The following is a 15201-nucleotide window of genomic DNA, read 5'->3' as shown; positions in this document are numbered from 1 at the left end:
GAGAGGCAGACCGCCTGACGCAGAGAGAAATTTTCAGACCCCACCGTAGACTCTGCTCTAAAACAGCCACTCACACAGGGCTTTGAGGTAAGGACTTTTTGGCTTCTTTGGTGGTAGTTTTATTGAGATGTTATCTACATATCACACAGTTCACTCATTTAAAGTGTAAAATTCAGCCGGGCGTGGTGGCTCACACCTGTAATCCAGCACTTTGGCAGGTCAAGGTGGGAGGGTTGGTGGAGGCCAGAAGTTGAAGACCAACCTGGGCAACAAGGTGAGACCCTGTATCTTAAAAAAAAAAAAAAAAAAATTATAGCTGGGCATGATGGTGTGTGCCTGCAGTCTCAGCTACTGAGGAAGCTGAGGCAGGATTGCTTGAGCCTCGGGGAGGTCAAGGCTGCAGTGAGCTGTGATTGAACTGCTGCACTCCGGCCTGGGCAACGGGAGCAAGACCCTGTCTCTAAAACAAAGTTTGAAAGCATACAATTTAATGGGTTTTTTTTTTAGGATAGTCACAAAGTTGTGCAACCATTACCACAATCAACTTGAGCATTTTCATCACCTCAAAAAGAAAACCTGGGCCAGGAGTGGCGGTTCATGCCCGTAATCCCAGTACTGTGGGAGGCTGAGCTGGGCAGATCACCTGAGGTCAGGAGTTCTAGACCAGCCTGGCCAACATGGTGAAACCTTGTCTCTACAAAAATACAAAAATTGGCCGGGCATGATGGCAGGTGCCTGTAATCCCAGCTACTTGGGAGGTTGAGGCGGGAGAATCGTTTGAACCTGGGAGGTGGAGATTGCAGTGAGGTAAGATCATGCCACTGCTCTCCAGCCTGGGCAACAGAGTGAGACATGGTCTCAAAACCAAAAAACCCGTACCCTTTAGTTGTCAACCCTCAGTCTTCCCTCCCTGCCACTCCCAGCCCCTGGTAATCAATTGATCTACTCTCCAGCTCTATAGATTTGCCCATTCTGTACATGGCATATAAATGGAATCATAGCACATGTTGTGGTCTTTTGTGCCTGGCCTTTTTTTTTTTTTTTTTTGAGATATAGGGTCTCAAAATTATTGCTGTGTTGCCCAGGCTGGAGCACAGTGGCGCTATCTTGGCTCACTGCAACCTCCGCCTCCCAGGTTCAAGCAATTCTCCTGGCTCAGCCTTCTAAGTAGCTAGGGTTACAGGTATGCACCACCACGCTTGGCTATTTTGTTTGTGCTTTTAGTGGAGACGGGGTTTCACCATGTTGGCCAGGCTGGTCTCAAACTCCTGAACTTGTGATCCGCCTGCCTCAGCCTTGCAAAGTGTTGGGATTACAGTTGTAAGCCACTGCGCCCAGCCGATGCCTGGCTTTTACGTGGCATTATGTTTTCAAGGGCCCCCTATGCTGTGGCAGGCGTCATTGCTCCATTCCTTTTTATAGCCAGATAGTAGTCCATTGTGTGCATAGACCACATTTTGCTTATCTGTTGATGGTTATCTTTTTATCTTTAAAAAGTCTGTGGCTCTATCATTGCTACTCATTGTACCAGCTATTTAAAAAAAAAAAAAACAAAAAAACCACTGTGCCATTTTTCAGTAAAATGATTGACAATCTTCTTCTATATTAAAAATCATTAGAGTAAGCCTAGGTAGCACACTAGGTAGCACATGTCGAAGACGAAAGGGCAGCTGTTAATGAGTAGGCCAGGTAGCAGAATTCGGGCTGTCCTGGGCACGCCCAATGTGTGGACGCCCCACTCTTGGGCCAGGTAACAGCAATGCACTGTCTAAATGCTTCAGGCCCCGGATAACACGGCAGAGGAGCGTGACCCCTGGTTAAAAACCCACATGTGGCCAGATGTGGCTCACACCTGCAGTTTCAGCACTTGGAGAGGCCGAGGCGGGCGAATCACAAGGTCAGGAGTTTGAGACCAGCCTGGCCAATGTGGCGAAACCCCATCTCTACCAAAAAGTACAAAAATTAGCTGGGGGTGGTGTCACACACCTGTAGTCCCAGTTACTTGGGAGGCTGAGGCAGGAGAATCGCTGGAACTGGAAAGGCGGAGGTTGCGGTGAGCCGAGATTGAGCCACTGCACCCTAGCCTGAGTGACAGAGCGAGACTCTACCTCAAAAAATCAAAAAACCTACATGTGATTTTTTTTTTTTTTTTCAGGCCTGACCATAGGCATTTCTGAAGGCTTTACCTGGCAGGCCTTAGGGGGAGCTGCCCTCCCCACACCAGACTTGGGGCGCAGCCAGTGTCCTGTGGCCTCTGGAGGGGGTTGCATCGCGATCTCAGGCCCCACAGCTCTGCTCTGATGCATGTCTGCACTTTTAGCCCTACTGCCTGCCTTCCTAGGTCTCCTTATCTGAGGCCTTGGGCAGGGGTCTTCTTCAGGGGTCTTTTATGGGCCAGAAGGAGGAAAAAGGGGACCCTATTCTCCACCCTGGCTTGTTACTCAGTACTTTTCCACTCCTAGCCCCATCTCTTGCCCCCAACCCAGGTCCATAAAACTGCCAGGAGCCTTTTGCCGGGTTCCCCCATATCTGGATGATACACCAGATCCTCAACCCATGCCCTGTTCGGTGGGGAAACGGGAAACAGGAGAAGGGCAGTTGGTGCTTTCTCCGGTTTTAGCCTCCTGATTGTACCATCACGGTGAGTGATCGCGGGCACAACACTGTGCTTTTTGGCTTATTGCTTTGACACCTGACAGCTCAGCCCGCCCTCTTCCAGCTCAGCTGAGCTCCTGACAGCCACAGGAATTGGGACTCGATCTTTGATTGTGAAAGGATGTCAACCTGTAAACAGTAAAGGTAAATTAGTGAGTAGGCTTCTGGATGCAGGAGGATCATGACCAATGACTGTAGATAACCGCATCACAGAGCAGCAGTGAGTGCTGTGTCAAGTGCCTGCCATGGGTGGGGCACATTCTGTTACTGAATTTCACAACGATTCTGTAAGATGAACATCCCGCTCTCCATTTTACAGACAAACTGAAATTCTGACAGGTGAAGTTACCGGTCCCAGATTCCAAGCTGGGATTCCTCAGCTAACATGTCAACCCTCCCGGAGACATTTTGTATCGTTTTTGTGCTTGAACTTTTTTCTTGTTTGCACTCATAAACTACATGTTTCATTTCCTGGGCAGGAGGCAGCTCCCATGGTCTGCCTGTGAAAGAAACGTGGTGGCTTTCATATGACACAGGTAACCACCAGCTCATCCTCACCTGAGCCAGGTGTGCTAATGCTGACGCCTACACCTGGCAGTCCATGATGAGAAGGGGACCCAGGTGGCTGCTCCTTGTAAAATTGAGTGTCACTTGCTTGACTTGTTCCATTCCTGCTTGTCAAAGCTGAACATGACCTGGTCCTAATGGAGACTGGCTCATAGGTGCCAAGCTCGTGTCCCGAGGTGTTTCCTGGCCCCGTCTAAGTCTGCTCCTGAAAGATAAGCTTATTTGTCATCTTTTTTTTTCTTATTCATAGAGACGGCATCTCACTATGTTGCGGAGGCTGATCTCAAACTCCTCATCCTCTCACCTCGGCCTCTCAAATTGCTGAGCTACCGCACTCAGCCTATTTGTCTTGCTTCTGATCTGTCTCCCTGCACTAGAAAGTCAGCTCCTGGAGGGCAGGGCTTTCGTCTGCCTGGTGCTGTATCTGCAGTGAACAGTGACTGGCGCAAGGTAGATGTTTGCATTTTGGGAGGGGCCCAAGATCACTCTCAGCCTCTGTGGTTTCCTAGGACTCACAGAGCTCAGAAAAGCCATTGCACTGATGGCTGCTGTTGATTACAGGGAAAGATAGTAAAATCAGTAAAGGGAAAAGATGCATAGGGCAGGGAGGCAGGCACAAGCTCCCAGATGTCCTCTCCCTGTGGACCGTACTTATTTCTTCCAGCCACAGGATGTGGCAGTGTGCACAGGGCATTGCCAACCAAGGAAGCTCACCAGAGTCTTGTGTTTTTATTGGCCATCAGTCATGGCCAGTGGCCCATAGTTGGCCTCAGTCTCCAGCCCCTCCAGAGGTCATGCTGATATTACCTGGCCCAAACCCCCTACCATAAATCACGTCATTAGCAGAGACTAGCTGACGTGGTCCTAGGCCCCCAGGTAAAAAAGACACTGTATTACTATCAGGCAGCACATTCCAAGGGCCTGGAGTTTCCTTCCAGGAGCAGGACAAGGTTAACTTTTTTTTTTTGTTTGAGACAGAGTCTCCCTCTGTCACCCAGGCTACAGTGGAGTGGTGCAGTCTCCGCTCTTTGCAACCTCCACCCGGGTTCCAGCAATTCTCCTGCCTCAGCTTCCCAAGTAGCTGGTATTACAGGTGCATGCCGTGATGCTAGGCTAATTTTTGTATTTTAGTAGAGATGGGGTTTCACAGTTGCAGAGGCTGGTCTGAAACTGTTGACCTCAAGTGATCCACCTGCCTCAGCCTCCCAAAGTGCTAGGATTACAGGTGTGAGCCACCGTGCCTGGCCAAGGTTAACTTTTTACAGCATAGTTCTCAGTAAAAAATGACCCTGGAGCTGTCCACAGTGGGGGGAGAATAGAACCAGACTCAGGCGATGGGACTAGCAGGTAACTCCAGTCCCAGATGCTACTGAGTGAGACTGACCAGAAGGCAAGCACCGAGGTCCACCAGCTGCTGCTAGCAAGTGTTGCTCTAACAGGCCTTCAAGAGGTGCTGGGACAAGGTCTGAGGCCCCAGGCTGCAGTCCTGTCTTGCCTCAGCTCTTCCAGCTGCCGCATACTGGGTATGTCCTCCTCCTCTCTGAGCCATAGTTAAAGCCACAGAGTGTGGAGTGGGTGACGAAAGTCTGGGATCTCCTCCAGCCCTGACATCCCAGCTGCTCTGACTGTTGATCATTCAGACTTTCCTAGCTCCATGGAGCCCAGGCACGTGTGAGGGGTTGCGCCTCCCTTTTTTTTTTTTTTTTTTTTTTTTTTTGGCGATGGAATCTCACTGTTTTGCTCAGGCTGGAGTGTAGTGGTTCGATCTCAGCTCACTGCAACCTCCACCTCCCAGCTTTAAGCAATTCTCCTGCCTCAGCCTCCCAAGTAGCTGGGAGTACAGGTACACGCTGACATGCCTGGCTGATTATTATTTTTTTTGGAGATGGAGTCTCTTTTGCTCAGGTTGGAGTGCAGTGGTTCGATCTCAGCTGACTGCAACCTCCACCTCCCAGCTTTAAGCAGTTCTCCTGCCTCAGCCTCCCAAGTAGCTGGGATTACAAGTGCACGCTGCCACGCCTGGCTGATTTTTTTTTTTGTATTTTTGTAGAGACAGGGTTTCTTCATGTTGCCCAGGATGATCTCAAACTCCTGACCCCAGGTAATCTGCCTGCCTTAGTTTCCCTAATTGTTAGGATTACTGGCGTGAGCCACCGCGCCCAGCCAAAGGGTTCCCTCTGATACCTCAAGGCTTGTGGTCCATTCAGTTGGATCTTTAATCTCCGGAAAAGATGTTGAGCTAACCTCAAAGGGCCTGTGGTGTCATCTGGGTTTTCTAAGGAAAATGAATGACTCCAGGAGAGTACAGCTCATGAGAGACCTCCCAGTACCAGACAGAGCAAGGAGAATTTTCACTTTGTCCCCAGAACATTCTACTGAGAAGCAATGAAAGAATGGCCAGGCATGGTGGCTCCTGCCTGTAATCCCAGCACTTTGGGATGCTGAGGCAGGAGGATCACTTGAGGCCAGGAGTTCCAGACCAGCCTGGGTAATATATTGAGACACCCATCTCTCTAGAATTTTTTTAAAAAGTAGCCAAGCATGGTGGTGGATACCTGTGGTCCCAGTTACTTGGGTGGCTGAAGTGGGAGGATTGCTTGAGCCTAGGAGTTCAAGGCTGTCGTGAGCTGTGATTGTGTCACTGTATCCCCCACCCAAAAGCAGTGCAAGGATGAGTGTTTCATTTTTAAAAATTGTAATACAGAGTTTGTGAGCCACACAGACTCTACTCTCTAGCTCCCACGTATGTGTTGGTTCTGAATATTTTTTTAGTTTCTACTTGTGTGTGAAGACCTGCAGGGTTAAATTCTTTTTCTTTCTTTTTTTTATGGACAGTCTTGCACTGTCACCCAGGCTGTGCGATCTTGGTTCACTACAACCTCCCCGTCCCGGGTTCAAGTGATTCTCCTGCCTCATCTTCCGGAGTAGCTGGGATTACAGGCACCTGCCACCACGCCTGGCTAATTTTTGTGTTTTTAGTAGAGACAGGGTTTCACCATGTTGGCCAGGCTAGTCTTGAACTCCAGAGCTTGGGTGATCCGCCTGCCTTTGCCTCCGAAAGTGCTGAGATTACGGGCGTGAGCCACTGTGCTCGGCTTGGGTTAATTTCTAGAAGGGGAATTGCTAAGACGGAGAAAATGTGTTTCCCCTTCCCTACCCAGCCAGCATTTTTATGGCCACAATGTGAAGGTCTTATGAGCAATACAAAAGGGGAAGATGGTCTTTGCCCTTGAAAAGATTAAACTGCTTGTGTTTCACACACTCCAAATGTCAAGTGATCTGCCATTTGCCTTTAACCTGCAAAACCTCAACAGGCTGTTTCCTCTTTCTTTTCCCTGAGAGCCCATGTCCTCTTTCTCCACTAGTTGCCAGTTATTTCATCCAGGCTTCAGGGCCTTTTCACTTAATTTTAAAAATTTCTTCCTTTTTTTTTTTTTTTTTTTTTTTTTTGAGCTGGAGTCCTGCTCTGTCTCCAGGTCGAAGTGCCGTGGCATGATCTCAGCTCACTGCAACCTCCACCTCCCGGGTTCAATCAATTCTCCTGCCTCAATCTCCCAAGTAGTGATCCGCCGCCCGCCATGGCCTCCCAGAGTGCTGGGATTACAGGTGTGAGCCACCGCACCCAGTCTGAGTTTTGTAGCTTTAATTTGCATTTCTTTATCAGTGGTGTGATCTTGGCTCACAGCAGCCTACACCTCCTGGGTTCAAGTGATTCTTCTGCCTCAACCTGCAGAGTAGCTGGGATTACAGGCATGTGCCACCAACACCTGGCTAATTTTTGTGTTTTTTTGGTAGAGACAGGGTTTCACCATATTGGCCAGGCTGGTCTCGAACAGTTGACCTCAAGTGATCCGCTTGCCTCAGCCTCCCAAAGTGCTGGGATTACAGGGCTGAGCCACCTAGCCTGGCCTCCTGTTCATAAGGCGGCAGTAGTGAGTGCTTCATGAAGGCAAGGCAAGAGAAGCTCACTGCCCCCTGCTGGTTACTTCTCTACTATGAGGTGTCCATGGCTCTCTCACCCGCTTACCCTAGCTCTGCAAAATATCTTTTGGTGGTTTAAAAAGAAAGCTTCTTCAGGCCGGGTGTGGTGGCTCAGACCTATAATCCCAGCACTTTGGAAGGCTGAGGCTGGTGAATAACTTGAGGTCAGGAGTTTGAGACCAGCCTGGCCAACATGGTGAAGCCCCGTCTCTACTAAAAATACAAAAATTAGCCGTGCATGGTGGCAGGCACCTGTAATCCCAGCTGCTTGGGAGGTTGACGCAGGAGAATCACCTGAACCTGGGAGGTGGAAGTGGCACTGCAGCCTGGGTGACAGGGTGAGATCCTGTCTCAAAAAAACAAAAACAAAAACTTCTTCATTCTGAAAAGAATTGAAGAAACACTGTAGGATTCCAACTCTGGGACATTCTGGAAAAGGCAAAACTGGAGACAGTAAAAATACCAGCGTTTTTGCGGTTGGTGGGGTGGGGGTGGTAAGGGAAAGGGAGGGATTAATTAATTAACTGGCAGAGCAGAGGGATCTGGCTGTTTAAGGGAAAGGGAGGGATTAATGGAGCAGAGGGATCTGGTTGTTTGAGTGTGGCACCTCCGCCATGCCTCTCTCTTGGTCCCGCACCTGCCATGTAAGACGCCTGTTCCAGCTTTGCCCTCTGCCAAGAGTGAAACCTCCCTGAGGCCTCCCTAGAGGCAGATGGTACCGTGCTTCCTGAACCGAGAACCAATTAACCCTCTTTTCTTTGTAAACTACCCAGTCTCAGGTATTTCTTTATAGCAGTATGAGAACAAGCTAATACACAAATGAAAAGGCTGCCTTTTTTTTTTTTTGGAAACAGTCTTGCTCTGTCACCCAGGCTGCAGTGTAGTGGCGTGATCACAGCTCACTGCAGCTTCAGCCTCCTGGGCTCAAGAAATCCTCCTGCCTCAGCCTCCTGAGTAGTTGGGACTACAGGTGTGCACCACCACACTGAGCTTTTATTTTTGTAGAGACAAGGTCTCCCTATGTTCCTCAGGCTGGTCTTGAACTCCTGGGCTCAAACAATCCTTCCCCCTCACCCTCCCAAAGTGCTGGGAGTAAAGGCGTGAGCCACTGCACCCACCGAAAGGGCTTCTGAACTCTGGTGACTCTGACTTGAACCTGATGGGCTTCAATCAATACTCTAGCTGAACTCACACTGACTGGAATCTCGATTCCCAGTCACTGGCAAACCCAAACCCAACCCCGTAAATTCCCTCCAGGTAGAAGCACAACTTTTTGGTGGGAGGAACAGGAGGTTGGGAGGCTGGATCTATGGTGGGTGGCTTGTATAGGAGGGTCTGAGTCTTTGTAAATCGAGTCCTCTGTCTCACACTCTGGGTTTTGGGCCTGGGACAATGTAGACACAAAGTAAGGCCAGAGGTACAGGGACCCTTCCCAGGCAGACTCCGGTAGGCTGGGGCAATGCAAACCCAGCTGGTCACCAGGATGGCCTGGAGGGACAGCCCCACCCTAGGGAGTCTGATTGTCCTGTCCTGGAATGGACCTGGGAATCTGCGTTTGTAGCCAGTACCTCATGTGACTGATGTTGCTGCATTGATGAGAAACCATCGCATTGAGGGTTGCAAGGGCTCCAGGCTTTGAACTGGGAAGGAATTCAGGCCTGTGGTCAGAGACTTGAGTCTCTGACTAAAGCTGCCAGAGCTAACAGAGCAGGGCCTCTGGGAGCCAGATGGGATTAAAATCCTCCTGAGCTGTGTGACTTAAGGCAAGTGTCTTAACCTCTCTGTGTCTGTTTCCTCCTCTGTACCATGGGATGACCTAGTTCACCTTGCAGGGATTTTGCAGGAGGAATTGATTGAATGAGTCAATACACAAGGAATGCTTTGCCTAGTGCCTGATAGTTTCCTAACAACAATGCCATCTATTCTTTGAGATCCAAGGAAATCTCTCCTTTGTAAACTGCTTCCACGATTTCCTACCACAATAACTGTTCCTTTCTCTGAGTGAGGTCTCTCTCTGATGTGCTGAAAATCTTCTGCCTGTGTATCTCATTTCCCCACTGGCTCCTCCAAGTCAGCACCCCCCAAGATGCTTTTCCTCACAGCATTTAGCAGCCACAGCAGAACTCATCACAGTCCCCAGGCAGCTGTGAACTGAAGGGTCTTTTAGGTCTTTATCCCTATGGATCAGGGCTCCTGAACCCTGCATGGAGAAAATGCTTGAGCTGGGGGCCAGGCGCAGTGGCTCACGCCTGTAATCCCAGCACTTTGGGAGGCCGAGGAGGGTGGATCACCTGAGGCCAGGAGTTCGAGACCAGCCTGGCCAACATAGTGACCCTGTCTCTATTAAAAATACAAACAAATTAGCCGGACATGGTGGCACATGCCTGTAGTCCCAGCTACTTGGGAGGCTGAGGCAGGAGAACTGCTTTGAACTCGGGAGGTGGAGGTTGCAGTGAGCCGAGGTTGTGCCATTGCACTCCAGCCTGGGTCACAAGAGCGAAACTCCATCTCAAAAACAAAAAAAGGAAAATGCTTGAGCTTGAGGAAAGGGAGGTAGAATCGTTGATTTCAAAATATGAAAAGAAAATGGGCCAAGTCTAAAAGCATAAATGATTAAGTTTTCATAAAACATGGTGTGCCAACCAGTCAACTGTGTCTTAATTTGACTCTAAGAAAATTCTATTAAAAGTACATTTAACTGTCCATCAAGAGATAAATGGCTACACAGAAAGTGGTCTATCCTTTCAGTGCATTATTCAGCCACAGAAAGGAATGACGCACGATGTCACGTTACGTGGCTGAGCCCCAAAACCGTCATGCTGAGTGAAAGAAGCCAGACAAAAAGGCCATCTACTGAACCATTCCATTTGTGTGAAATGTTCAGAATAGGCACATCCATAAGGACAGAAAGCAGATCAGTGGTGGCCAAGGACTGGGGTCAGAGGCACCAGAAGTGTTTGTTTACTAGGTATGGGATTTCTGTTTGCAGTGAGGGTATTATGAAATTGGTTGTGGTAATGATTGCCAAACTCCATGACTATCTTAAAAACCATTGAGTTGTATGCTTTATTTTAATTTACTTATTTTTTGAGATGGAGATGGAGTCTCACTCCATTGCCCAAGCTGGAGTGAAGTGGCCCAATCTTGACTCACTGCAACCTCCGCCTCCCAGGTTGAAGCAATTCTCCTGCCTCAGCCTCCTGAGTAGCTGGGATTATAGGCACCCATCACCAAGTCCAGCTAATTTTTTGTACTTTTAGTAGAGACGGGTTTTCACCATGTTGGCCAGGCTGGCCTTCGGTGATCCGTCCACCTCGGCCTCCCAGAGTGAGGCGTGAGCCACCATACTGGCTGAGTTTTGTGCTTTAAATGGGATAATTGAGCGAAGTGTGGTGGCATGTGCCTGTAGACCCAGCTACTTGGGAGGCTGAGGTGGGAGGATCACTTGATCCCAGGAGGTTGAGGCTGCAGTGAGCTGTGATCACACCACTGCACTTCAGTGTGGGCAACAGAGTGAGATCCCGTCTTTAAAACCAAACAAACCACACCTTGAAATCCAAAAGGTGTGGGTGGAGGTGAGTTTGAGGGAGAGAGGCAGAGATGTGGGACCTAGAATGAACGCTGAGCAGGTGTGAGCAGGCCACTGGCCTCCCGAGTTACTTCCTTGTCCTCTTGGGGGGCCTGGATCCTGGAGCTTTGAAAAACCCACTGCTGCTGTGGTAAGAGCCGTTTCCAAAGGCCTTGCTAAGCCAGGCCTCCCATTGGCTTTTCCTAACCTGAGCACTGGGAAAGACAAACCCAACATCAGACTACACAACTAGACAGTAGTGATGATTGCACAATGTCATGAGTGGATACGATGCCACTAAACTGAATACTTTAAAGTGGTTAAAATGGGCCGCGTACTGTGGCTCATGCCTATAATCTAGCACTTTGGGAGACTGAGGCAGGTGGATCACTTGAGCCTAGGAGTTTAAGACCAGCTGGGGCAACATAGTGAAACTCCATCTCTACAAAAAAAAAAAAAAAAAAAAAAAAAAGAATTAGGTGGGCATGGTGGCACAGTGCCTATAGTCGCAGCTACTTGAGAGGCTGAGGCAAGAGGATTGCTTGAGCCTGGGAGGTGGAGGCTGCAGTGAGCCATGACTGCAACACTACTCTAGCCTTGGTGATGGATTGAGACCTTGTTGTTGTTTGTTGAGACAGAATCTAGCTCTGTCGCCCAGGCTGGAGTGTAGTGGCGTGATCTTGGCTCACTTCTACCTCCTCCTCCCGTGTTCAAGAGATTCTCCTGCCTCAGCCTCCCAAGTAGCTGGGATTACAGGCACCCGCCACCATGCCCAGATAATTTTTAAATTTTTAGTAGAGATGGGGATCTCACTGTGTTGGCCTGGTTGGTCTCAAACTCCTGACCTTGTGATCTGCCTGCCTTGGCCTCCCAAAGTGCTGGGATTGCAAGCATGAGCCACCATGCCCAGCTGAGGCCCTGTCTTTTAAAATCAATGAAATGCTTAAAATGGTCAATTTTATGTTTTTAAAATATAATTATACTGCAATTAAAGAGAAACAACCACTACACCGTGTTGCCTTCTGCCCCCAGATCTCTGTTTACAAGGCTAGAAGAGTAGGCAAGCTCCTTTTTTTCCCCCTCTAGGCTTTTTTTCCCCTCATTGGTCAGGAGCCCCCTCCCCTCCTCTCTGTCGGGTGGGGTGCTAATATGTTTATCGGAGGCTTCTGATTGGCTGGATCTCTGTTCTGAGTGCCCCCCCCACCTCCCCTTCTACTCTCCTGGGCTGGGAGAGTGGGTTAAAGCTGAGCCCTCCTCTTTGGGGAAAAAGATTGCTTTCAGGACCACGCTGAGCTGCTCTGGAGCCTGAGGCTGGTGGCACGGGGCTGACCCAGTGAGTGATGCCGGACCCCATGGGGCTCCTCAGTCTGGTCCTGCTCTGGCTGCTGATGGCAGTGACTGCGGAGGGTAAGTAAAACTGCTGCGTGTTCCTGGTGCTGTCGGGAGTGAAGCGAGGGGCAGCCCGGACGCGCCTGGGACTTTGCTTTTGTAGCCACATGCCTGTTGACCTGCCCTTCCACTGTCACCTTTTGTTTAGCTTTTCATGGGGAAGAGGAGCGCGAGATGACAGGTGAATCCTCAGCTCTCACTCACATGCTCCACCAGCATCCTCTGGAAACTCAGACAGGGCAGGGGTTGGGGAGCTGCAGAGACCAGATCTGAAGCCCTGAGTGAGAAAATGCTGCCTTCTGGGCCTACTGAGCTTGAGTCCAGGAGGTCGAGGCTGCAGTGAGCCGAGATCACACCACTGCACCCCAGCCTGGGCGACAGAGTGAGACCTTGTCTCGACCACAACAACAAAAAGCAAGTAATCTTAATTTTCCTAGAACCCACACATATAAATTTTTAAAAAGGCAGGTGAAATTAATAACATATTTTGTTTAACCCAATAAATCCAATATATAATTAGAAAACATAATCAATAGAAAGTATTAATGAGATACATTTCCCATTCAACATTCAATATATATTTTATACTTATGACATATTTCAATTTGGATGCTAAATTTTCATAGCAAATACTTGATCTGTCTTTAGATTTCTTAAAACATAGTGGTGAGAAAGTAGGTTTAGCTACTGTGCTAAGTTGTTTGAAACATATTTGAAAGTTTTCTTTTTTAAAAAAATATTTTTTTTAGAGACGTGGTTTCACCATGTTGCCCAGGCTAGTCTCAAACTCAAGCAATCCTCCCAAAGTACTGGGATTACAGGCATGAGCCACTGTACCAGGCTGAAAGTCTTCTAATAAGTGAATAGAGTATTGGTTTTTTGTTTAAGTAAAATTAAATGAAAAGTTTCTCTGTAACTAGTAACATTTTGGATTCTTTATAGCCGCATACTGGACAGCGCAGGCCAGATTGTGGGGTCTTTTAGTTGTTGCAAGTGATGTAATTGTTTTGATTTTTTGGCTTTTATTTCAGCATATAACACTGCCTGGTGTGCCATAGGTACTTGGTATATTGTGTTGGTTTCATAAAAGAATGCACACTGATCAGAACTGACAGCTGAGAAAGCTGAAATGGGACTCGATTTCATTTGCTGGCTAGAGATGACATTGATTTCAGTCCATTTCAGATCTCTTCCTAGAAGTGCATAGGATCTCATTGAAGAATTTATTATCTCCAGTGTGCAGCGTTTTCTCATCCTGGGTTAATCTGTTATGAATTTATCATGGCATGAACTTCATTTTTCTGAAATTTAAAAAATATGTTAAATGTGTTTAAGTGCTCAGGAAATGGAAGGGGTACAGGCTTAATACAGGCCCAACGCTCTCAGAGCTCAGCTCAGTTCTGCGGGTCCTGGTGGATAGAGGCTGGTGGGCCAGGCTGCTTTGTGGCCTAACCGAGCAGTAAAGCAGATGTAGCGATTGTCTGTAGAGCAAACAAGCAGAATGCTGGACTTGTGCACAATTGAGAACGTAATGATTATGCACACATATGTTTAATTTGGTGCCGAGTGTCCAAGTGATCAAAGAGTTGAAGGAAAGTTGGAAGGGAAATTGATTGGGTTGAATGTCTTTCAGATGTGGTTTTATCTGTTGATACTCTACTTGAATGCCAAGAAGGTTTTGTTAGATGTGCCAGAATATTTAGGGGGAAAATAAACCCTGCCAGAAAGCCTGCCATGTCCTATTGTTTCCGAGGGTCAAAATGAAATAGTATACAACATACCCCCACCCCCAACCCTCCCCATTTTGGAGAAACAATTTGTATTTCTTTTCTTTTTTTTTTTTTTTTGAGACAAGGTCTTGCTCTGCTACCCAGGCTGGAGTACAGTGGTGCAATCTCGGCTCACTGCAGCCTCCACCTGTCGGCTCCAGCCGGTCTCCCACCTCAGCCTCTTGAGTAGATGGCACCTCAGGTGTGCACCACCACACCTGGTTAATTTTTGTATTTTTTTTGTAGAGAGGGGATTTTGCCATGCTGGCCAGGCTTGTCTCGCACTCCTGAGCTCAAGCCCTCTACCCACCTTGGCTTCCCAACGTACTGGGATTATAGACATGAGCCGCTGCCCCCAGCTACAATTTGTTTTTTGAGGGATTAAACAGGTCAGCATGTGTAGCAATGACCAGTCGAAGTGCAGTGGGGTGGTTTTGAGGATGGAAGTGGTGTTATTGAAATGCCATCCTATGGACACGGCTGCAGATAAATGCCTGGTTGAGGCACAGGAGGGCAGGGGTGGTGCCTGGGAAAGATCCCGCAAATGGCTGGCAGGAAGGGGAAACAAGGCTTGAAAATAGGTGGAAATGGAATGGCTGGATAGTGGGAGGGAGGGGTGCTGGCCTTCCCAGGGAGGGGGCTCTGGGAATCCCTGGCAGTTTCTTCAGCAGCCTGAGCTGGGGGTGGAGGGGCCACCTCACCACATCTGCTCATGCCCTGGTTGTTACCTGCCCCTTCAATGGTGGGAGAAGGAAGACACTCAACAGGAAGGAACACCAGCTCCTGCTATTTCCTGCAGCAGCCTCTTGGTCTTGCTGGTGTTCCATTCATTACTCTTTTGCTCACTTACTCTGATTCATTCAGAATGAGGGTATGGCTGGGGAGTCTGGAGCCAGAGTGCTTGGGTTCAAATCCTAAGGCTCCACCGTTAACCAGCTGTGTGCACCTGGGCAAGTCACTTGGATGAATAGGAGAGAAGAGAGGGTGGGTGAGTGGGTGGATAGATAGGAGGGAGAGTGGATGAGTGGGTGAATGGATGGATAGCAGGGGGGAGTGGGTAGGTGGATGGATGGATAGGAGAGGGTAGTGGGTAGGTGGATGGATGGATGGGGGTTGGGGGGTGGATGGACGGATTGGGGGGTGGATGGATGGATGGACAGGAGATGTGGGAGTGATGGGTGGATGGGTGGATAGGAGGTGGCAGTGATGGGTGGATGGGTGGATAGGAGGTTAGACTGGTGGGTGGGTGGGTGCATAGGAGGGGGCTGGGGG

General features: G+C 48.9%; 1 protein-coding gene across 1 annotated transcript in view; it reads left to right on the top strand.

Moving 5' to 3' along the window:
* The first annotated feature begins 12111 nt into the window (after positions 1–12111).
* LOC111555239 overlaps positions 12112–15201 on the top strand; it is a 151804-nt gene continuing 148714 nt past the window's right edge. The window contains exon 1 of the mRNA XM_031934456.1: positions 12112–12178. Coding sequence (XP_031790316.1) covers positions 12112–12178 — 67 coding nt within the window. The remainder of the gene's footprint in view (positions 12179–15201) is intronic.

This window comes from Piliocolobus tephrosceles, chromosome 17 (genome assembly GCF_002776525.5).
Source record: "Piliocolobus tephrosceles isolate RC106 chromosome 17, ASM277652v3, whole genome shotgun sequence".
In the NCBI taxonomy this organism is placed as follows: Eukaryota; Metazoa; Chordata; class Mammalia; order Primates; family Cercopithecidae; genus Piliocolobus; species Piliocolobus tephrosceles.
This window is presented reverse-complemented; position numbering and strand designations above follow the sequence as displayed.